Source organism: Amaranthus tricolor, chromosome 1 (genome assembly GCF_026212465.1).
Source record: "Amaranthus tricolor cultivar Red isolate AtriRed21 chromosome 1, ASM2621246v1, whole genome shotgun sequence".
Taxonomy (NCBI): domain Eukaryota; kingdom Viridiplantae; phylum Streptophyta; class Magnoliopsida; order Caryophyllales; family Amaranthaceae; genus Amaranthus; species Amaranthus tricolor.
This window is the reverse complement of record NC_080047.1, coordinates 8,745,388-8,771,185: the sequence shown is the minus strand read 5'-3', so window position 1 is coordinate 8,771,185 and position 25,798 is coordinate 8,745,388. Positions and strand designations below refer to the sequence as shown.

Below are 25,798 nucleotides of genomic sequence, written 5' to 3'. Positions count from 1 at the left end.
CATAAATTCAAAATATCCTCTACCACATCAGCAAACCTCAATAACATCATTAGTACAACCACTCATTTTTATCATCAAGCATCAATTTGGGTAAAGGGTGTGGGATGTGAATTTTTGAAATGTATAAGTGAAAAAATCAAAAAAATAAACCAAATAAACCAAGTTTCAAATATATTCCAAAAGTAAGCGTGAAAATCCCAAACCTGAGGTTTGGAGCTGTTTGCAGTTACTAACTGCGAACAACTATTTTGTCCTATTTGGCTGTTCGCAGTTACTAACTACGAACAACTATGCTGCACAAATACGCGGATCAACTTCCTTTTTTCCCATTTTTCCCCATTCCTCAAAACCCTACCTTCACACTCGACATTCTTCCTTTAAAACTATAGATTTAATCCATTAATTCTTGCATTTCTGTTTTAATTTGGCACTTCAAAATTAGTGTGGGATACTCTAGCTTGCTCGAAGGTAAACTTGTTTGTGTTTTTTTAGTGTATATGTAGTTTTTTAGGGTTATAATCAAATTTGCTTATTTTTTCAAATGTAGGTTACTAGTTGTTAAATCAAGACTCTTCTTAATTATCCATAATAATTTTTAATTGTTTTTATAGCTTTATGTTGTTTTTTTTAAGTAATGTTGTTGAATTAGTTGAATTCAATATTGATAATATTATTAGAAATGTTGATGTTGATGTTGGTATTAGAAATATTATTTATGAACTTATGAATTAATTTATTATTTGGATTTTATGTGTAAATATATGAACTTAGTTATATTATGGATTTTAATAATTTTTAAAGCAAAAAAGATTATAATCAAATGAATATAATGTACTTGTATGGGCATGAAGTTGATGATGATGTTGATTTTCTTTGTATTAATGTAGAAAATGACATCATTTCGCGTGACTATAGTATGTTTTTGAAATGGTTATATTCGAGAAAGTAGTGGCAAAGTTCATTATGTTGGGGAAGACGTAAGTTGTTTGCATGCAATTCGAACATGGATTTGAACCACTTTAAACGTTTTATATGTTCTAAGATTGGATTGAATCCTACTAGAAGTACCGTAAATATAAGCTTTAAATATGACATGAGTGGAGAATTGCTTGCCTTTCCTGTTGAGGATGATGTGGCTATAGATGCTATGTGGGAGCATTCAAAGTCTACCCAAATTCCCTCTTTGGAGTTATACGTAGAAGAAGTACTCGTAGGGAATTTAATTGCTTTTAATCCTACTCCTACCCCTATGCCTATATTAAATCAGGAAACTCCTAATCCTTTCATTTTTTCCGCATCTTGTACTTTTTCTCAACCGCCTACGAATCAAGTTCCAATTGATTCAATATTTAACTTAGGAGAAACTGCTGAGATGAGACCTTGGGATGATGGAAATGAAAGTAATGAGCTCATTGACGATCCTTCTGAGGACGATGTGGATGTCGATGAGGATGCGCTAGCAAATGACATGACCCTAGGCAATATTCCTATAATCATTCCTCCTACACATTATGCCCTATGTCCACCTTTAGACGAGTATGAGGAGGACAACTCATGGAGGACTTGGGCTGTGATACCACATACACCGAAGACGGAGAGTTTGAGAAGGGTATGATGTTTGATAGCAAGGAAGCGTTGTTAGAAGCTATCAGAGTGTATCATATTCGCAGAAATGCGGAGTACAAAACGGAGACCTTGAACCAAACTGTCCTTACCTTGAAGTGTAAGCGGGGTTGTTCGTGGAGACTTAGGGCTACGTTTGATTATTATTTATCTCCTTGGCGTATTGCTACGTATAAGGGTAAGCATGGTTCTTGTGTATTGGGTAGTGACACTGTTTCGGCTGGACACATTCACCTGACATCTTCTATCATTAACAATGTCATTAGAAATTGTGTTGCTAAAGACTCATCCATCAAGGTATCTGTCATATGGCAGATGGTTAAAGATCATTTTGGTGTGGATGTGAATTATAGGCGAGCGAGGTGTGCAAAGCAACAAGCCTTGTTGTCCATTTACGGGACCTGGGAAGGTTCTTACTCACTCCTTCCACGCTTTTTAGAAGCTTTGTAACTTTCCTACCCGGGGGTTAGTACTTGAGTGGTATTTTAAGGAGGACAATGACACGAGTGTATATGTGAGACTTAATATTAGGACCTTCCAACGTGTCTTTTGGGCCTTTAAACCTTGCATTGAAGGCTTCAATTGTTGTAAACCTCTTATCGCCATTGACGGCACACACTTGTATGGTATATATCGTCAGACTTTATTGACTGCCATTGACCAAGATGGTAATAAGGGAATCTTTCCACGTCGGCACACACTTGTATGGAATTTTGCACGCCGTACACGCAAGCACACCGACACCGGTCTCGAATTCTACTGAGATCAGTTAGACCTGCTACGACCCAACCAGGTAAATATTTCAGTACTCATTAACATTCGTACAATTTAATTAACATATCACTTACATTTTCATAACATGTATTTTAGTTTTTGTGGGACCCATACCCTGCGGAAGCCTACGCAGCTGTACCGGAGCACTCGGGGATTCATTCAGGTGCATGGAGGGCTTCTGTGCCACTCATATGCTTCGACATTGTCGAAGTACATCTACTAGAGCGCGTACTGCGCCAATATGGGTTGGTACAGGGCATCCCACCGCCTTGTGACACTGATCCCCAGCTGCACCAGATTTCGCGCAAAAATCAAAGTACGGCAAACTGGATGGACATCAACTGGCGTCACATCGCTCGTTGGGATGGTAGACTGGAGCTGCTGGCACAAGGTGCGCCGATCGATGTTCATGGCGCACCTACTACACCAGACTACATGTCGTGGTTCCTCTCCATCACGCGCCGATGGATGACACCACATGCATCATCGCAGCAGCACATTACGCACCTGCTGCGCCTACGATGACCCAATTTGTAAGTCTTCATTTGCATTTAAATGATTAAGTTGTCAATTACATAATAGAATGTTACATTAACTAAATATTAATTGCAGGCACAAGGTGCGGCAGCAGTGATGCAATACAGCCACGAGGAGCCGATGAGGGAGATTATCATGGCATGCTCGTCGGCTCGCAGTTCCAGCACTTCATACCGGAAGTCGCTGCAGAGTCCTCACCGACTACCGCCCATACGCACGTGTTATCTCCTGCTTATGACTATCATTTGGAGGAGATGGACCATTCATACCCCGTTGACGTTGCGGGGACCTCACAGGCTGGGTCATCACAGCCATCACAGTACCAGTCCCCTCCACTGCCAGAGCGACACCCGAACGCCTCTGTAACACCGCAAGATTTTAATAATGAAATTATTTAATATTTTAATAACTTTTAAAGATTTTACAATTATATTAAATTATTTCTGAATTAGTTTAATAAATTTCTTGCATACATAAATGTAAATGTTAATTTATATATATATATATATATATATATATATATATATATATATATATATATATATATATATATATATATATATATATATATATATATATATATATATATATATATATATATATATATATATATATATATATATATATATATATATATATATATATATATATATTAAAAATATAGTTACGATTTCTTAAATAAAGAAGTTCGAGTCAAAACGACTATTTTATTTAAATGTCTGAGCCCACAAAGGTGAGTCTCTTAGTTGAGTCTCGCAAGAAAATAAACCGAGATAAAAATAAATAAATAAATAAATAAATAAACATAATAATAATAATAATAATAATAATAATAATAATGATATAGCAACGAGTATAAAAACCCATAAAACCCTAAAAACAAAAGCTGAGCCGTCATTTCCCTTCTCCTTCTTCTCCCTTCTCTCGCTGCTCCTTCTTCCTCTCTGCTGTGCGCTGCTTCTTCTTCCTTGACCAGCAGCAGCGGCCGTCCCCTCTTGCAACCGGTGCAGTCGCCTCGTCTCCCTCGCAAGTAGCAGCAGCAAGGGCTGCGTTTCTTCTCGCAAATAGCAGCCCCAGCAGCAGCCCTAATGCCGCCAGCCACGCCTCCGCCGTAGCCGCCAACAGCCGCCAATAGGCTGCGTTCTTCCCCACCAACAACAGCTGAGCCTTAAACAACCGTGTAGCATTTTGTGCCGCCAGCAACTGGCTGCTGGGCAGCCGATTTTGGCCCTGCGCCACCACCTCCGCAACCTCCTCTCACTTCTCCATCCTCTTGCTAGTTTTATTTTGTGAGCCATCTCTTTACTCTTATTTGATTTCATCTTTGTTCCAATTAAAATTTATAAAGTTTATGAGAAAAATGTTGAACTTTGTATGATTGTTATTGAATCTTGTAATGAGTGAGAATTGGATTAATGATTTGAATGTACTTATGGATTAGGTTTTTGAAATGTGAATGAAAAGTGTTGAACTTGTGTTATTTTCATTGAATCTTTTGTGGGTAAGAGTGTTTGATGAATTAAACATGTTCATGACTTGAAGGTTGATTTGAAATTATGGGTTGTGTGTTGATTTTGTATTAGTTTCTTGAGTCTTAATATGGGTAGTAAATTTGTAACATCTCGGAATAACTCGGGTCGTACGAGAAGAGAAAATGATCTTTTAAAAACGGAACAAACTGTAATCCGAGTCAAACCGGGATGTTAGAAACAGTTTAAAACGGTTTTGAAGCTAAGGAAAAACGTGCGGATCGAGTTCTATTAGCGTTATTAAGAACTACTGGATGATAAGAAAAACTTAGCAGCGGATAAGAAACGAAAAGTTGAATCTACTTATTACAACTTGAGAGCGAGAGTCGCCTCACAAAACCAAATGCTTTTTAAACTAAATTTTGAAGTTCTTATTAAGACTTCTCTACCCTAATAATTTATTTCTTCAAGGGACAATCCTCACTCCCCAGACCTGCAACTTGACTTACTGCTAGTCATTGCCCAGACAGGACACAACATCATCGCAGGGTCGTTAAGACCAAAAGCACACGTCAGCGAACGTCGCATACCAATAAATAATAAAATACGAGAAAGTTTAATCAATTAGTTAACAACTCACAGAACCGTACGCTTAATCATGCTTATTAAGAATATTTATTTTCTTGTAAAAGTTAGTCAGCCATACTGCTGTACTATCCGGCCGTACTGCCAGTACTATCCAGCCATACTGCCGGTACTATCCAGCCATACTGCCGGTACACTCCAAACTCCATAAGTGAGACAATACATTAGGGGGAGCTAACCCCTAAGCAAGCCTCTACCATAGACACTCGCCTTACTTCGGTGTCTATAGTTAAGTATGCATACCCCCGCGGTGGCCCATAAAGCCCTCATATGCCGCGAGTAATTCTCTTCCACCAATTGACGACATACTACGTCCACTTTTAAGTTAGTGAGGTCATACTACCTCTACTTATCAAAACAATATATAAAGATTGACGTCATACTACGTCCACTTTTAAGTTAGTGAGGACATACTACCTCTACTTATCATATAAATGAATAAAATTATTGATTCGAACGATAACATTATTCGTTATGTATACCCATGCCTTACTTTTGGGTATCATTAATACATAATACATCGGACTAATGCGAACCACGCTGCGTGCACATACCTTAAGCAAGATAACCAACTCGCAAGCGTCTTAATCAATTCCCGGTCACGAATCGACTTCCTACAAGGTTCAATCGTATTCGGGAAATAAGCACACATACACATTTTCCTCAAATCATCCATAACACACATATACAATCACATCCATACCTAGAATACTACACACAACATGAACATCCATCACATACTATAACATGGTATAAACATAAAACTGGACAGCCTATACAATCTGTCCAGAAACTCATCTTAAGACTGTCAAACTGAAAATCCGACTTCACCGATGCGTCCGGAAGGCGTCAAAACCCCCGGTTACCAATTTTCATAATTTATAACATAGTATAAATATTTTTAACTTAATTTCAAAGCCAAAAATGCTCCAAAAACACAATTTTTCCACTATTTTCAAAACCTACGGGATTTCATTTTTTTTTTATCACAAAAATATAAATTTCAATGCTTTATTCCCTAATAAATCTAAACAATAAAATTTACATAATTTCCATGATTACATCCAAAAATAAATTTTAATTAATTATTTATATTTTTCTCAAAAATAAAATTCTTTTTACACCAATTTACACACACAAACACACCACACATATACATGTATATTTCTCTACCAACATTATAAATCTCCACTATTTATCAATAAAAAATAAAAATAAATTTCCATCACCACATATATTTTTTTATATGAGCAACCATTTTTTTTTTTTATGTATATACATATATATATATATATTTTTTTTTCAATCATTCATCAAACAATTCTTCTTACACATGTAATCATATCTAAAACCCTAAACCCATACATTAAATTTAGATAGAAAAACATCATACTTCCACACATGAAATTTTAAATCATGAACAACTCACAAACTATAAAAATAACACACATAAACATCATGGAAATTTAAATTAAAACTTAAAAATAAAACTAGGTTAAGAATTACTTACAATTGCTCAAGAACAACACCAAAATTTTAAGAACCAAATTGATGAATCAAGAAGGCTTAGGCATGAGAATAAGAGGGATTTTGAGAGTATTTTTCTTTACTTGCAAATGAATTTGAAAATGAAAAGGAGTAAGGAAAAGGAATAAGGAAAAAGAATAAAGAAAGAATAAATTAAGGAATTTATGAGATTTTATTGATGATTATTGCCATAATCATTCATTAACCCAAAAATGGAAGTTACAATCTTCCAAAATACTTCCCATGGCCGGCCACCATTCATATTCCCTTATTTTTATATATATATTTTTTTTTTTTTGAAATCAAAGATAGATTAGGAAAAGATTTGGACTTAAAATGATTTTAATTGCCTTAAAAGTTGAAGTCTCATGATTTAACCTACTAACAAAATAAATAATAAAAAGAAATATATTTTTTTCTAAAAAGAATAATAATAATAAAAATAATAATATTACTAGCAAATCATTTAATATATCGGGAAAATATCGGGGTGTTACAGACTACCCCCCTTAAAAAGGTTTTGACCCCAAAACCTCAACGTACAAACACAAAACACGCACCCATCAAACACAAAACACACACAATCACACAAAAAAAACCCGATAAAACAAGCACACAACAAAAGAAATAGATCAAAGTAACTCAAAGCGCGCAAAATCCTACCGCTTCCTACCCCCTTAAAAAGTTACGTCCCCGTAACTTACTAACCTGAGGAAAAAGATGCGGATACCTCTCTCGCATTGACGCTTCTGTTTCCCAAGTTGCCTCTTGTGACCGATGATTGGACCATAAAACCTTAACCATTGCAACATCCTTTCGCCGAGTACTGCGAACCTTTCTATCTAAAATCTGAACAGGTTGCTCTTCATAGGTGAGGCTTTCATCAAGTTCTAACGGTTCTGGGTCTAAGACATGCGAAGAAGCCGCAACATAACGTTTTAACTGGGAGATATGAAAAACGTCATGAACCTTACCCAACGCATTAGGTAACGCCAACCGGTAAGCTAACTTCCCAATCCATTCCACAATATCATAGGGGCCAATGAAACGCGGGCTCAACTTCCCACGAGCACCAAAACGAACCACACCTCTCATCGGAGACACACGGAGTAAAACTTTGTCGCCCACTTCGTACTCATCAGGCCGACGTCGGAGATCGGCGTACGATTTTTGTCTATCCTGGGCTGCCTTCATTTTATCGCGAATCAACTTTACTTTCTCTGTCATTTGCACAAGCATATCAGGTCCTAAGGTGACGGATTCAGTAAAATCATCCCAACATACAGGACTACGGCACTTACGACCATACAGTGGTTCAAACGGAGCCATTTGAATCGTTGCCTGATAACTGTTATTATAAGAGAATTCCACTAAATCCAAATGTTCATCCCATGAACCTTGCCATTCCATGGCTATTGCTCTCAACATGTCTTCTAATATCTGATTGACACGTTCAGTCTGACCATCCGTCATAGGGTGAAAAGACGTGCTATGAAGAAGAGTGGTTCCCAAAGCCTGCTGTAATGATTTCCAAAAATGTGACAAGTATCGAGTATCACGATCAGAGATAATAGTACGAGGTATTCCGTGATATCGAACAACGTATCGAATATAGGCACGAGCAAGTTGTTCCATATCCCACTTACAGTTCATCGGAATAAACCTTGCAGACTTAGTAAGCCTATCCACGATAACCCAAAGAGTATCATTACCAGTCTTAGTTCGTGGCAACCCTAACACGAAATCCATAGATATGTCATCCCACTTCCAGACCGGGACTTCTAGAGGTTGCAGTAACCCAGCTGGTCTTCGATGTTCACTCTTAACCTTTTGACACGTTAAACACTTGGAAACAAATTCAGCAATATTCTTTTTCATACCAGACCACCAAAACATGCATTTTAAATCCTGATACATCTTATCTCCACCAGGATGAACCGAGTATCTAGAATAATGAGCTTCGTTCAACAATTTTTCCTTCAACGAGTCACACCCATCCGGCACACACCATCGTCCCTTAAAACGAAGACTACCGTCCTCATGAATTGTAAAACCTTCAGCTTTCCCTTCACTGATCTGCTCCCGAAGTTTTATAAACTTTGGGTCTTCCAGTTGCTTAGCCATAATCTCTTCGAAAAAGGTAGGTTGAATAGACAAGGCACTCAACCTGGCTTCCAATTCCCCTTCTTGGATTATCTCCAAGTTCATTCTCCCAAACTCCTTACACAACTCCTCAGAGGTTATTAACGCTGAGACGGAATGCCTCGATTTCCTACTCAAAGCATCAGCGACTACATTCGCACGGCCTTCGTGATATGAAATCTCTAAATCATAATCACTGATAAGTTCTAACCAACGTCGTTGGCGCAAATTCAACTCGGATTGAGTGAACAAAAATTGCAAACTTTTATGATCCGTAAAGACCTTGCATTTGACACCATAAAGGTAATGTCGCCAGATTTTCAATGCGAAAACTACAGCAGCTAACTCCAAGTCATGTGTTGGATAATTCACCTCATGAGTCCTTAATTGACGTGAAGCATACGCCACCACCCTTCTATCTTGCATTAAAACACAACCTAATCCATGTTTGGAAGCGTCACTATAGACAGAGTATTCCAAGGATGGATCAGGTAAGGTCAACACAGGGGCTGTAGTTAACTTCTCCTTCAACAACTGAAATGCCTTCTCACACTCCTCAGTCCATTCGAACTTCTTTTCTTTCTTCATCAAGGCTGTTAATGGACGAGCGATGCGAGAAAAGTCCTTCACAAAACGACGATAGTATCCTGCTAATCCCAAGAAACTCCGGATATCTGTAACATTCCGAGGTGTAGACCAATCCCGAACAGCTGCTACTTTTGCTGGATCAACAGAAATTCCTTCCTTAGAAACAATGTGACCCAGAAAAGCCACTTGCTCTAACCAAAATTCACACTTCGAAAACTTAGCATACAACTGATTCTCTCGCAGAATCTGCAAGACCATCCTTAAATGTTCTTGATGTTCTTCTTGGCTCTTGGAATATACCAAAATATCATCAATGAACACCACCACACACTTGTCGAGGTACGCGTTAAAAACCCGATTCATCAACCCCATAAATGCTGCGGGTGCATTGGTCAACCCAAAAGGCATCACTGTAAATTCAAAGTGTCCGTATCTGGTTCTAAAAGCTGATTTGCTAATATCCTCCTCCTTGATGCGTAACTGATGATACCCGGACCGCAGATCAATCTTGGAAAAGACTCCTGCCCCTTGCAACTGATCAAAAAGATCATCGATCCGTGGTAATGGATACTTATTCTTTACAGTGACCTTATTAAGTTCCCTGTAATCAATACAGAGACGCATCGTTCCGTCCTTTTTCCTTACAAACAACACCGGGGCTCCCCAAGGCGACACACTGGGTCTTATATAACCCTTCTCTAACAACTCCTCCAACTGGATTTTCAATTCTTCCATCTCCCTTGGGGCCATTCGGTAAGGAGCTTTTGAAATTGGTCCTGTCCCAGGGATTAAATCAATCGAGAAATCCACGTCCCTTCTTGGCGGCATACCAGGGAGTTCTTCGGGGAAAACATCTCTAAAATCACAGACCACTGGAATGTTCTCAAGCTGCAATTCCCGCTCCCCTACTTTACTTATACTACATAGAAACCACGGTTGCCCTTGCTTGATTAACTTCTTGACTTTTAATGATGATACGATTTTTATCTTCGGTCCCTTAGGAAGACTCCTATATTTAACCTTCTCCCCCCTAGGTCCACTTAAGGTCACTGACTGTTCTTCACAATCTATTATCGCTTTATATCTACTTAGCCAATCCATTCCAAGTATTACATTTAAGTCATCCATTTCTAGAGAAAATAAATTACTTGGAAATTTTACTTTCCCTATCTTAACCGGCACTTCACGGAACAACGTATTACAATGAAATATCTCCCCGGAAGGAGTAGAGACTGAAAAAGATGTTTCCTCGGGGTTTTCCAATTCTAAGTCCTTAACTCTAGACTTTGAAACAAACGAGCATGATGCACCAGAATCAAACAGTACTCTAACGGATTTTTCATTAAGACCAAAAGCACACGTCAGCGAACGTCACATACCAATAAATAATAACATACGAGAAAGTTTAATCAATTAGTTAACAACTCACAGAACCGTACGCTTAATCATGCTTATTAAGAATATTTATTTTCTTGTAAAAGTTAGTCAGCCATACTGCTGTACTATCCGGCCGTACTGCCAGTACTATCCAGCCATACTGCCGGTACTATCCAGCCATACTGCCGGTACACTCCAAACTCCATAAGTGAGACAATACATTAGGGGGAGCTAACCCCTAAGCAAGCCTCTACCATAGACACTCGCCTTACTTCGGTGTCTATAGTTAAGTATGCATACCCCCGCGGTGGCCCATAAAGCCCTCATATGCCGCGAGTAATTCTCTTCCACCAATTGACGACATACTACGTCCACTTTTAAGTTAGTGAGGTCATACTACCTCTACTTATCAAAACAATATATAAAGATTGACGTCATACTACGTCCACTTTTAAGTTAGTGAGGACATACTACCTCTACTTATCATATAAATGAATAAAATTATTGATTCGAACGATAACATTATTCGTTATGTATACCCATGCCTTACTTTTGGGTATCATTAATACATAATACATCGGACTAATGCGAACCACGCTGCGTGCACATACCTTAAGCAAGATAACCAACTCGCAAGCGTCTTAATCAATTCCCGGTCACGAATCGACTTCCTACAAGGTTCAATCGTATTCGGGAAATAAGCACACATACACATTTTCCTCAAATCATCCATAACACACATATACAATCACATCCATACCTAGAATACTACACACAACATGAACATCCATCACATACTATAACATGGTATAAACATAAAACTGGACAGCCTATACAATCTGTCCAGAAACTCATCTTAAGACTGTCAAACTGAAAATCCGACTTCACCGATGCGTCCGGAAGGCGTCAAAACCCCCGGTTACCAATTTTCATAATTTATAACATAGTATAAATATTTTTAACTTAATTTCAAAGCCAAAAATGCTCCAAAAACACAATTTTTCCACTATTTTCAAAACCTACGGGATTTCATTTTTTTTTTATCACAAAAATATAAATTTCAATGCTTTATTCCCTAATAAATCTAAACAATAAAATTTACATAATTTCCATGATTACATCCAAAAATAAATTTTAATTAATTATTTATATTTTTCTCAAAAATAAAATTCTTTTTACACCAATTTACACACACAAACACACCACACATATACATGTATATTTCTCTACCAACATTATAAATCTCCACTATTTATCAATAAAAAATAAAAATAAATTTCCATCACCACATATATTTTTTTATATGAGCAACCATTTTTTTTTTTTATGTATATACATATATATATATATATTTTTTTTTTTCAATCATTCATCAAACAATTCTTCTTACACATGTAATCATATCTAAAACCCTAAACCCATACATTAAATTTAGATAGAAAAACATCATACTTCCACACATGAAATTTTAAATCATGAACAACTCACAAACTATAAAAATAACACACATAAACATCATGGAAATTTAAATTAAAACTTAAAAATAAAACTAGGTTAAGAATTACTTACAATTGCTCAAGAACAACACCAAAATTTTAAGAACCAAATTGATGAATCAAGAAGGCTTAGGCATGAGAATAAGAGGGATTTTGAGAGTATTTTTCTTTACTTGCAAATGAATTTGAAAATGAAAAGGAGTAAGGAAAAGGAATAAGGAAAAAGAATAAAGAAAGAATAAATTAAGGAATTTATGAGATTTTATTGATGATTATTGCCATAATCATTCATTAACCCAAAAATGGAAGTTACAATCTTCCAAAATACTTCCCATGGCCGGCCACCATTCATATTCCCTTATTTTTATATATTTTTTTTTTTTTTGAAATCAAAGATAGATTAGGAAAAGATTTGGACTTAAAATGATTTTAATTGCCTTAAAAGTTGAAGTCTCATGATTTAACCTACTAACAAAATAAATAATAAAAAGAAATATATTTTTTTCTAAAAAGAATAATAATAATAAAAATAATAATATTACTAGCAAATCATTTAATATATCGGGAAAATATCGGGGTGTTACAAAATTAAAGTGTTATTTTTGAACATGAAATGACTAGGATTTGGATTTAGAGGTGAAATTACTAATAATATGGATTTATGCTATATTTTGGTGGTGTAATGAATGATTTAATAACCTTAAAAGTTGTTTTGAGACTTAGTCGATTAGTTATTGTTATGATAACTAGTAATGGTGATGATTGTAGCTGACTATGATAGTGATTGTGGTGGTTGTAAAATGATTAGTAGAATTTGTTAGTTGTCGTGTGGTTATTGTTTGTTTAGTAACATGGTGTCATTGTTGTTAATAGTGATTGACATTGTTGATTCTGTGTATCGTTGTCGTAAGTTGCGTAAACTTAGTTTTATGATTTATCTAAATAACTTGTTTCTTTTTCATTGTTACCACCTTAAACTTGAATAATGTAGGAATATAAAGTAATACTATCATGAGTGTTTTCATTATTATTTGGTGTAATACATTGCATTATAGAGCTTAAGTCTACTAATTTCTAAAAGTTATGCTAGTGCAAAAAGTATATAATTAGAAGCTTTCTTATTAGATCATACCTTAATATAGAGTTGAGTATAAATTTTGTGTTGTGGTTAGATTTGTAATATGATATTTTAGTTCATAAGCTAGTTTAGGATTAAAGTCATTGTGTGTGGCTAAAGTACTTGTTAGCACAAGTTGAAACTTGTTTGTATGGCAGTAGAGTCATTTCTTTTAAAGTAAGTAGCTTTTAAATAAGACCAAAAAGGCTTATTAGTTTTCTATCTCAAACTCGTATAGGTATTCAGTATATAAGAGGGTCGTAAAACCTCACCTTGGCTAATTATTGTGGCTTTTGGTCGTATTGTAGCAGTTTCAGGTACGTACACGCAGTAACTAACCCTTATGTGCAATTTGCTTTAAGACATTATTGTTTATTGTGATAATATACATTGCATTGAAACTATGAGATACTATTGAGTACATTTTACATGAAGAGCTATCGACTATGAAATCCTTGCGCTTAGAATAGTTTAGAGAATGAGAGTTAATAGAGGGCGAGAACTATCCCTTATTTATTTAAGAATTAGATTATGCCTAATTGGAGTTAGAATGACTCCTTTATAGGTAAATTTCATATTCTATTGAGTGGCTCAGTGGGTTTTGGCGCGCTGCTATCCCAGGGCGCTCATTAATAGTTGAGAGTGGAAGTTATTCCCATCTGATAAGGTACTATATTATGATTAGCTGGCGTGACTTAACTGGATTATTAGTCCCCTAGGTGAGGTTCGACGGGACCACCGTAAGGGGGGTATGAGCATGCTTGGGTCATTGGGCGCCGGGAGGCCGATAACGCCCCTTGACCGAGGTGTTACCATGCGGGCCTTGCAAACCCCAATATGGTGGCCTCTTCACTGGTTTAGTACCCCAGTGTGTTAGGTTTTTCCCGAAGGTAGGACCCGAGAGGGTCAGCTGGAGGGGGCATGAGCTCATACTTTGCCAATAGGCGCCGGGAGGCCGATAACGTCCTTGGCCGTGTCACTATGCCAGGAAGTAGAGAAAAAATCCACTGATAGAAAACTATTCAGTGATAGAAAGTTTATTCATTGACCGAAAGTTATGTAATGATAGAAGGTTCATTCTTTGGTAGAAAGCTTACGCATTGGTAAGACGTTTACTATTTGGTAGAATATTTACTCTTTGATAGAACATCTACTTATTGATAGAATAGTTTATACTATTGAGAAGTGTGCCTAAGTTAAGTTACCTCAAGGGTATTACAGACTATGATCACACTTACTCTAAGATAGACAAGCTCTATAAAGTCATGTGTTAGGTATTCTGTTAATGTCTTGGTCGAGTCGAACTATGCGTGTTTTGCAAGAGTTTATGTTTGAAAAGAGGAGCGTGAAGACCTACATTCTACCCAAGCGCACATGGTTCGAGTTGGAAAGCACGTAATGAAATTAAGAAGTATAAGTGGCCGATAAACGGTTACTATCTGTGCTTGCGTTTTATGAAATCATCTTATTTTGTTTTATGATATAATGCTATCTAGTAGTTGGCCTTATTATATTTGATGCTAGTTACTGACGTGTACGTGTTTGTGTCATGTTGATTGTGGATGACTTTCTATGATTGTCCTGCTATGACACATTGGCCTTTGGTCTAATGTTGAGCAGCAGGAGGATCATAGACTGGCGTAGCAGGTACTGGAGCTTCTTATGCATTGCATTGCATTTGGGGAAAGTGATGAGGGCGAAGCATAACCCGTGTCTTTACCGCTATCTTTCGATTTTGTAGCTCTTGTTATCTTTTGTAAATTTTGGTTGTATATGTTTCGTTATGAGGCCTTGTGTCCTCCCACGTGTATTTGTATTTCTGCTGCGTAGTCTATAACTCTGTATGGTATTAAGGAGTTAAATCTTTTTAAAACGCAAACGTCGACACTGGAACCACGATCCATGCTTGGCATGTTGATTTGAGAAGCCGGCGACAAATCATTCCGCCGTGACATAGTTTTGATAGGCCGTTGGTGCCTTTACTTTATTAGCTTCTAAATAACTTTTGTTTTTCTATAAAGACGCACAGTTTTAAGGCAGATGCTGCCAAAATTTTCACTCACTCACCTTTTTAAAGTTAATATTTAACGTTTATATTTTATATAAATTCAATTCTTTTTCTTTTATGTAACACCCGAATTTCCTCTCGTCCTTTACGGTTTTGGTTTCGTTAAGGGGTCGGAAATTCAAGGGTGTTACAGCCTCTTACTACCGTAGGAGGCGTAGGAGACCAACTCAGTTGGATAGGGTAGATGAGGGTCGTGAGCGTTAACGTTTAACTTTTGTGTATTTGGATCGACTATGTATATATATATATATGTTTATTTATTTGTATATTTCAAACATTTGTATACATTTTTTTGTATATATATGTTTAATTACTTTATCATAGCCTCCAAACTTTCACTTACGAATGATCGGAATTTTGGCGATGAATCATACCGCCTGAAACATACATTGACTTGTAATTACTTATTCTAATGTCTCTAATGCAAATACAACAAATAACAACTCAAACATTAGCAAAAAAAAAAATATGTACATAGCTGTTCGCAGTTACTAATTGTGAACAGCTCCAAACCTCAGGTTTGAGATTTTCACGCTTACTTTTGGAATATTTTTGAAACTTGGTTTATTTGGTTCATTGTTTTGATTTTTTCACTTATACATTTCAAATTTTCAAGGGATGTGACTTTCGAACTGAAAGATAGGTTTCGGGGAAGAGTGATTATAGCATTAAGGGTATTCATAGGCGCGGGCAAATTTTAAAAGGTGTAGGCGAGGTTTGGGATTTAGGTATATTGCAGGAGAGAGGAATATGCATGGGTTGTGAGCTGGGGAAGGAATTTTGGGGTGGGGGAATCGGGGAGGGTTGGGGTGGGAGAAAATTTGGCGTTTCTAAATTTTGGTTTCTTTATTAGCGACTTTCATTGTAATTTTTGATCGAACTAAAGATTTATAGTTCTTTGGTTTTGTATTGTAGTAGAATATAGAAAAATGCCTCATTAAATTATGTGCATTTCTTATCAATGAAATTGCATATGATGTTTTCTATCAAGGGTCAACCGAAAACAACCTCTTTGTATATACAAGGATAAGAATGCGTAAATTCAATCTCCAAAACACTATCTAGGTGAGTCTAAGTGAGATCCACTTAATGACATTAGGGTACAGAAATATATGTATTAGTGGCATTTGAGTAATAGAACAATGATGATGTTGAAGGGAAGCTCAATCCAATCACTTTCCTTAATTTTATTGCCCCCTTGATGCATTAATCCTCCAAGCAAATGCATTAAGAAAGAAAATTCCTAAACTTCCTTGCTAGCAACCCTAAAAAAACCAAGAACTGATAAAACAAGAGAAGAGACTTTCTTAGGATTAAAGACTAGCTACCTCTAGACACTTGAATAATTGAATCTCGACCACAGTAAGCTATTATAATAATCGAAAATTTAAAAGTCGCGATGTTTTTTCAGATATTTTATAACAAGAAAAAAATGAAACCGTTGACCTGTGGGGTCAAACTATACTGAACCAAAACCAACACGAGAAGAGTACACAACTTTTCAACCAGATATGTTTTATAAAGCTTGAAAAGTTTAGATTAACTGTACCTCTTTTCTATGGAATATTCCAGCAGCAAGAGCAGCAGAAGCATTAGTTTTCTTGAAAACCTCTGAGAAGTGTTCAGCAGCACCAGCCCCACTACTTGCAATTACGGGGATGTTAACAGCATCAGCGATGAGCGTTACAAGGTCTACATCAAATCCTTTTCCTTGACCTGATACAAGGTATAATGACAGCAGAGAGGTAAAGTGATATAGAGTAATACTATCACTCTGAGTCTAGATGCCAACACCCAAGGATTGCGGTTGAGCATTTCTGGACCAGTTGACCCGAAGTGAAATGACTCAAACTAAAACCAACATGATTACATCGATTAGGCACAGTGAAATATCTACGAAAAATAGTGAGCACCATATTCACGACTAGTCATGGGAAAATATCCATACATTATAAAACTATCAACAAGTGTAGCAGCAAATAAAATATAAAACAAAAAACCGTTTAAGAAACAGTAATTTAGATTCTACTAACCCTCTTTCATTAAGAACATTCATGGCCGTTGCAAATGCTCCAACACCTGGAAATATCAGGCGATTTGCTTTCAAAATATCATCAGGTTCTTGCACCTGAATATATTGTAAGTAGTAGTAAAAAAGACAACAAAGAAGAGTGATTACATATGAAGTAATTGTTGTACAAAGATCATGTGCTACTACTAAATATGTCCACCGCTGTAAATAAATTTCAGCGCCTTTTTGCTTAACCTGTTTCCCACTCCTTCTGAATCCTTTCCAACCTTCACTCTCACTCAAGGCCCACCACCACCCTTGTTGTTACCCCTTCCCAGCCAAGCCACCTTAAACAATCCCTCGCCCTTTTTTCTTTACAACAGGTCTTTTACTTCTCTCTTCAAATCCACGACCACATCCACCAAACCCTTGTTATATTACGTGAACTGAGAGGCGAGAGCCCAATACTTAGCCTAAGTCGTTGACTGATTGAGAAATCCCCCAAATCCATGGCTTTTATAAAAGAAAAATCAAAAAAAAAGAAACGCAAGCCATACATCAATGCGTGTCACAGAAAGACCACCAGGCATCATTTAGAGTAGTTGGAAAATACAGTTGGTAGAGAAAATTCCAAAACTGAAGGTTTAAATGACAATGTAAAGTAATTATTTCTGCGTTCTTATTGAAAAATATAGTATTTGATATACAAATGGACAAGTATACCCAAAATTCAATAATCTATTACATTCAACTTAAAAACACGATAATGACATTAACATTCACCACAAATTGAAATAACTAAGAAACGAAAGGCATAAACATGACGTACATCATTGATTTCAAAACCTAAGAGACGAATAGCATTCCTCAAACTTCGAACATTTCCAGCTCCATAATCAAGCAATGTCACAACTATTAATGAAAGAACAATTCAAGTTAGACTGTTAGAGAATTGATAAAATTATACACATGAAATTTACAAACATGAATGAGAAGTGATGAAATAGGAAGGTAACCATTATCTTTGCTATTAACTGCAGCAGCACGAACAGAAAAAGGAATTGGTGACTTGATTCTGGCATTCGTGTTCTTCATTGAGCGAAGATGACAAAAATAGTAGGGAATGATTCCGGTATTGACGGAAAATGATGAACTCAAAGAAGCAGTCGCCGCCTGAGCCTCCATTTCACCTTTTTTCAGAATATTGTTCGGCGTCGGCGAAAGATTAAAGAGAGATTCGGCGTCCGCGACAATTGCGACTGCAAAGCGGTAACGTTCTATGGGAATTGAGGATATAGAATCCACAGTTCACTGTGGAATTTGCTTTTAAGTACTCAAGTAGGGAACCGGGAATACATTGTCTTTTTTTATTTTTTATTTTTTAAGAAAATTAACGTTAATAATCTAACAAGTGATTCCTATTTATGTAGTTATATACTCTTAACAATTATTAGCATAAATAGGGGAACCATTTGTTATATTATTAACGTTAATTTTCTTAAAAAATAAAATATAACATACTATAGAGTCTCAACCATCGACTTAAATTTTTGATTGAGTTGGTTCCTTAATATGGTATCAGAAACCAACGTGACAAAAGGACACGGATTCGTAATCTGTGTTGCATTTACACTTCGAGCCCAAAGGATTTTTCATTGGGGGGCTTGTCAGGATATATAATATATCTCAAACATCGGTTTAAGCTTTTGGTAGAGTTTTTCTTGACATTAATAACATTTATATAGACATTTAGTTATTTACATAAGATGGATGTCCCTAAGAATTTTTTTCAAAACACTTAGTACAATATTCCTAGATTTCTCATTGATTTTCTTAACATCGGTTCAAGTTGTAATATGAAATGTCCAACTTTTAAAGAAGATTATGAAACTGACTTGGGCTTAAGTTTGTGTAATACAATTTGTTGTCCAGGTAAAGTTTTTCCACTTAAGAAAAGAGAAATTTAAATTTGATTTTTGAAATATATACCGAAGACAAAATATATTCATGTGAGATTTTGTTAGATTCGTCTTGATGCAAAGAATTTTAATATCTAATTTTTATAATTTTTATGATGTGTATTAAGAGATATCAAGACTCAAAATTTACTTTAAAATGCATACAAAAAATAAAGTCGACAAACAAGAAATGGAGGGAGTAGTATTGTTTTTTATGTATTGTACCATAAATATAAAATATAGAGAAATAATCTTTGCTTTGCTACACATGCAAAAAGAAAAACAGAATTAAAATTAAGAAACAGAAAATCAAAATATAAAAAATACTAAAAATAATCAAAATGTGAGATTATTTATAACGAACGGCAAATAAGTGAAAAATAAAACTATTAATATCAATTTTTTCTATATTATTTATAACCAAAAAACGAGTTACAAACACAGGCAAATGAAAAAAGAAGTAAAATTAATAAATATAAAAATTAACAATAAACGAAAAGGAATTAATTACATATTAGAAGACAAATTGTCTATAGAGTATGGAGAAGAAAGAAAGGGGCGGTTGTTTTGCTGCCTATGTTTTTTTAATTTGAGAACACGAATAAATTTGTCTTTGCTGCCAATATCTTTTAGGGCTTATGGGGATTTTTGATATAAAAATTATTTTAATATTACAAATTAATATTTTTATGATTTATATGATAAAATACAATGATCACATATTAAAACTCCTACTTTAAATTAGATGTACACCTACTTCTTATATACTCCTATTAAACACCTAATTCAAATAGTTAAGGCTTAAGGGCATTCTTTTTAATCTCTCCAATAAAAATTTAAATTCTCGCCATATAAAAAAAATTAATTTTCTCACCTTATGGATAATGATTTTTTAATCCATTTTTGAATACTTCCTTTGTAATGAAGTACTCGTTGTATTAGTTTCAAGCTTATTTTATGTATTGTAGTTAATTTGTAAGAAATAATATAGTCAAATGAGATCTAGCTTGAATTATCTAATCGCATATTTCTATAATATCAAATTTTTATAATTTTTAGTTAATCATAGCTAAAGATAAAAATGATCAAATTTACGCATTAAATTGTGTAAAAAAAATATATAACAAATATAATAAACGGAGGAAGTATAAAACATTAGGAAAATGTTTGGTTTTTAAATAAAAAATCCCAAGCAATAATGATACGGTTATTTGCAAATAATCATAAAAAGACAAAATTTGTAATATTAAAATAAATAAAAAAGATAAAATAAAATCTCAAAAGCTCTCTTATACAATGGAAATTCATGTTTTGTGATTTGCTATTTTATTAAATAAACGTTATTTACCTATACTCTTTCCGTTTCATTGAATTTGCAATATTTTTTATTTTAGTCCGTCCCACTTAATTTGCATCATTTGTATTTTTGGATGATGGCTACCACTTTTTTTTAATCTCATCCATACATTTTAACTTTCTTTTAATTTCATCAACACAATTTATTCTCTCTCTTTATTTATTATTACATTCTTAAAAACCACCCTCTTTCTATTTGATGTAAATCAAAATGGACAGAAGGAGTTATCCTATATTTTATCAAAAAACACAAATTCTCGTATGAGACGGTCTTACGGTTAGACCATTTTAATTGGGTTGCCTCAATGTATATTTATTTTTTTAAGTGACGACTTTTTATAGTCCTTAAATTACCACTTATAACCTTAATCACTTATAATTTCAAAGTGATCACTTAAAGAAATGGGCTTATTTGTATAAATTCATCTCATGGTGAGACAGTCTTATATAAGACGAGATGATAAAAAAAATCTCAAAAAGATAACAGTTTCACGTGTCAACATACTATTGGCCCACGCTTCAACTTTATAACCTGATTTTTAAGCTACCATTCTAAACTCTCATATTTAAAAAACAACCAATCCCCTTTCACTTTTCCAAACACTTCCTAATTCCCACTCTCTCTCCTCTATCTCCAGAGCACGTGAAAATCATGGCTTATCTCCTTTCTCTCCTCACATTCTCTCTCCTCCTTTTAGTCACCGCCATCTCCGGTGAAACTTCCGGCGCCGTTATTTTTTCCGATGACTCAATTATCCGGCAGGTAGTCGGCGATGTCAACTCACTCGATTTATCCCAACCACACCAGCATTTTTCTCTGTTCAAGGCGCGTTTTAAGAAATCCTACGCTAGCCAAGAGGAGCATGATTACCGTTTTGAGGTATTTAAGGCTAACCTGCGCCAAGCTAAGCTGAACCAGGAACTTGACCCGACTGCGATACATGGGGTGACCCGATTCTCTGATTTGACCGAGTCTGAATTTAGGAATAAATACTTGGGTGTTCGAAGTAAGTTGAAATACCCAGCTCATGCTAATAAAGCACCTCTTTTGCCTACTGATAATCTTCCGGATGAGTTTGATTGGAGGAAACTTGGTGCTGTTACTCCTCCTAAAGATCAGGTTATACATATTTTTTTCTTTTAATCTTATTTATGTGTTTGTTGATCTGTTGGCAATTGAGTTTTACTTTCTAATATGAATATATGATCTGAGGTTGGTATTAAAGGTGAAGCAAGAATTTTATATTTTAGATCATGGGTGAAAAATTTTCTAACATAGTAAAAAGATTTTAAATTGAGATGCTGAAAATAGCTAGAAATTTGAAAAGCTTAAGCAACTCTGTTATGGGGATTGGGGATAGTGAGACAAATATTGAGACTCAAACGTTAACATATGCTCTCTCCTATTCTTCTTACTTGTCTCATTTAGGTTTTAGTTACTATTTACTAATCACTCTTAATTTGTATTTTATTCTTAATCTATAATAAGTTAAATTATAGTCATATAGTATCTTATTTTATTGGACTCAATGTAAAGATTATTAATATCAAACTTTTATAATTTTTAAACATGTTCTGTTTTGGTAATGAAACGAGTAAGTGCAAAAGACACAAAAAATACCTGGAATTAAGGCCTCAAATCCTACAATACAACGTTAGTCTTACCCAGGGCGTTTTCCCGCAAAACCCCTCCGACGCTCAAGTTAGATCGGGAAACAGAAAGTAATGAATATATGATAATTAATGAATGCAAGATTAACGGATTATAGGATGAGTTCAGATCAATTGAAGGATATTTGGTTAAGTATATATTGTAAGTAGGAGGACGATGTATATTTATGGAGTAACGGTAGGAAACTTCTCCTTAAAGAAATTATTGAAGGAAGTATTTTTGGTAAAATAAATTGAGCATAGAAGAGAAGAATTATCTCCCATTTTATGCAGTTTCATGAAATATTTATAGCAATCTCTTGTAGGGACTTTAGAAGTGGTTGCTAGATCATGAGATGATCATGGAAATAATGTTTGTAGATGCGGGAATAATGGAAAGTTATTTTATGAAGTAACTAAGAGTGATGATAGTAGTAGACAAAAAGGGCAGTTCGGGTTTGACTAAATGTGCTATTATTGACACTATAATATGCTCAATTAAAGATACTAAAGGTTAAAATGTTGTCTCGACATGTGTGAAAAAGGTAAATGAGTGAATAGGAGGGAATATTGTAGTAAAAAATACTTGGAATATTTTTTTTATGATTATCCTATATTAATCTTAGTTATTTATTAACTTTGAATAATCTCAACTTTAGAGGTATTAACTCAGTAATTCGATGACATGTTATAGAAGGTAATTTACCTAAAAAGTAAAATGAAATTTAATGTTAAATTTGAGAAAATTTTGAAATATTATGAATAACATAAACAATTTCAAATTTTTTTTAACATTTTCTTCGACATTTTATTTTTAATTTATATGCTTTTTAAAAAATAAAATTTGTTATAGCAAGTCATTCGATAATCAGGTTTAATCTAAGAAGATATCTTCCTAAGTTGCGATTATTTATGGTTAGTCAATAGGTGAATTATTGTAGGAAAATTTCGGATTATTTTAAATTTGAATTATAATGGATAATATTAAAATAATCGATTAGTTCATGTGAATTTATTACTTAAGGGAAGACGCAAAATGGTGTTTGTTATCAAGTATCAATCGAAGAAGAACATTTTTATTATTATTAACAAAGGCAGAGTTGCATAATTCGAAACCCTCCTAACCGAAAGCCCGGATAATGAATGTCTGTGTTATGAAAATTCGTATACTATGCTACTATGCTGTAAATGTTTGTTGTTGACAAAAACATAATTCAATTTCTGAACCTTGAGTTTTTGGGACAAAATATGTAACATTGATACATCAATATGATCTAATAATGTTGTTTAATTGATATGTGATGAAACAGGGTGGATGTGGATCTTGCTGGTCCTTCAGTACCACTGGTGCCGTGGAAGGTGCACACTTTCTTGCAACTGGTGAACTTGTGAGCCTTAGTGAACAGCAGCTTGTTGACTGTGATCGCGAGGTTTGTTTTAATGCTTCATTAATTTATGTTAGAGTATATAACATATTTTGGGCCTCAATCATCACTTTAAGCTTTTAGTTGAGTTGGTTTCTTGACATGGTATCAGAGCCAGCGTGACAAGAGGTCCACAGGTACAAATCTCAACCACCTCTCATTTAAAGTGGAATATTTAGCACTAGGTATAAGGTGGAATATTTAGCACCAGGTATAAGGAGAGTCTGTATTGCATTCATACTTATAGCCCAAAGGACTCTCGTGTGAAGGGGCGTGTTAACTCCCTCCATACCCTAATAAAGTTTTTCGCAAGGAATGTTTATGTAGACTAAGAAAAAAAAATTTAGATAGTGATTATTATTTTATTGAATAATAGATTTGATGGAGGAAAAAGGAAGAACTATAAACATTAAAAAATATAAAATATAAAGATTATAACTAATAAAAAAAATATTGTTATAAGGTTAGTGGAAAACATGTAGTGACCATAACAAATTTAAAATTTTTAAAATAAAGTTAGTAGAAGATAAACAAGATTATTTTTGTCTAAAATTTGTAATATAAATAGGAAGAATTTTTATATGAACAAATGAAACATTCAAAATGACAAATGAGAACTTTTTTAAAGAACGGAGGGAGTACAATATAAGTTTGTACACATCTAACCTGGAAAATACTTGTCCAAGTGCGAACGTAAGTGGTAGCCAGCTAATGTGATTTGAGTAATAGAATGTTTTTAGATTTTAATAACTTCAGGTTGTGTTTTGGGAAAAAACATTTCATTTTAAATTGTAGATTTTAATTATAAAATCATTAATGAATAATTTGAGAATGACAAGGTTTGTGAAGTCATTCTCAAATCCTCATACTAACTACTTTTATTACAATGGTGGATTTGATTCAAATCCAAATTGAAATTATTCATAAGTTCTGATAGAACATGGTGATCTTGTTAGTGTGATCCAGAAGGTGAACCAGATGACTGTGATCAAGGTTGTGCTGGTGGGTTGATGAACAATGCCTTTGAATATCTTCTGAAAGCCGGTGGATTAATGCGCGAGGAGGATTATCCATACACTGCTCGGAATGGTCGCTGCCGATTTGACAACACCAAGATTGCTGCTAAGGTGGCTAACTACAGTGTTATTCCTGTCAATGAAGCCCAAATTGCTGCAAACCTTGTGAAAAATGGTCCCCTTACTGGTACTGTCTTCTCTTTTATCTATTATATCATCTGGTTTCCTGTAACTGAAACTTCATTGAAAAATGCATATAGAGAAAAACCAAACACTGCCTAAGAATCAAGGAGTATATAACCGAGTATGATAAAATCATAACAGTACATAATGGCAACTTAGATCCTTGAGTCTTAACTATCAGCTTAAATTGACTAACATAAGTTTATTTTGAACACAGTGGGCATCAATGCACGCTACATGTCATCTTACATAGGAGGAGTTTCATGCCCGCTGACATGTTCAGCCGATTTGGAGCATGGGGTACTATTGGTTGGCTATGGCTCTGCAGGTTATTCTTCAGTGCGGGGAAAAGAGGAGCCGTATTGGATCATTAAGAACTCGTGGGGTAAATACTGGGGAGAGAACGGGTATTACAGATTGTGTAGGGGTTACGATCTTTGTGGTGTCAACACTTTGGTGTCTACTGTTGCCACAGAACCTGTTACACCTCCGTTGCAGTGAACACATGTTTGGCATATTGAAGTAATTATAGTCTTCCGTGAACACATGTTCGGCATATTGAAGTAATTATAGTCTTCCGTGAACACCTCAGTAAATTATGAATAATGAGGCCGTGACTAGAAATTATAGTCTTCCGTCAAGGCTTCATCTCTAGCATTGTTACGCTATTGAAGTCCGTTGAAAGGATGACTATTAATGTAAAATGACATGTTCCATCTGTACTTCGGCTTTATTCCTAATCCATTGTTAAATCTTGGAAAGTATTCTTGATACAATTTTTATGCATCGAGATAAACTTCGACTTCAAAGAGAGATCTCATTGCCAGTTATTCCAAA

The 25,798-nt window shown here is 35.0% G+C and overlaps 2 protein-coding genes across 6 annotated transcripts; one reads left to right on the top strand and one right to left on the bottom strand.

Annotated features, from left to right (window-relative positions):
• Positions 1 to 4,486: 4,486 nt before the first annotated feature.
• Positions 4,487 to 18,692, bottom strand: LOC130824233 (imidazole glycerol phosphate synthase hisHF, chloroplastic-like). 5 transcript variants are annotated; one of them, XM_057689185.1, is made up of 6 exons: positions 18,391 to 18,692; positions 18,204 to 18,286; positions 17,397 to 17,491; positions 16,913 to 17,079; positions 5,603 to 5,662; positions 4,487 to 4,911 (listed from the first exon to the last, which is right to left on the bottom strand). In XM_057689185.1, the coding sequence occupies exons 1-4, from the start codon at positions 18,557 to 18,559 to the stop codon at positions 17,061 to 17,063; spliced, it is 366 nt and encodes a 121-aa protein (XP_057545168.1). In that variant the 5' UTR covers positions 18,560 to 18,692; the 3' UTR covers positions 4,487 to 4,911; positions 5,603 to 5,662; positions 16,913 to 17,060. The 5 variants fall into 5 exon arrangements, with proteins under 5 accessions (XP_057545168.1, XP_057545139.1, XP_057545160.1 ...); XM_057689156.1 differs by having other exon boundaries at positions 16,913 to 17,491; XM_057689177.1 differs by lacking the exon at positions 5,603 to 5,662 and having other exon boundaries at positions 16,913 to 17,491.
• A 2,567-nt stretch (positions 18,693 to 21,259) lies between these two features.
• On the top strand, positions 21,260 to 25,725 carry LOC130824226 (cysteine protease RD19A-like). The gene is made up of 4 exons (XM_057689144.1): positions 21,260 to 21,808; positions 23,649 to 23,768; positions 24,719 to 24,965; positions 25,179 to 25,725. The coding sequence occupies exons 1-4, from the start codon at positions 21,341 to 21,343 to the stop codon at positions 25,460 to 25,462; spliced, it is 1,119 nt and encodes a 372-aa protein (XP_057545127.1). The 5' UTR covers positions 21,260 to 21,340; the 3' UTR covers positions 25,463 to 25,725.
• The last annotated feature ends 73 nt before the right edge of the window (positions 25,726 to 25,798 follow it).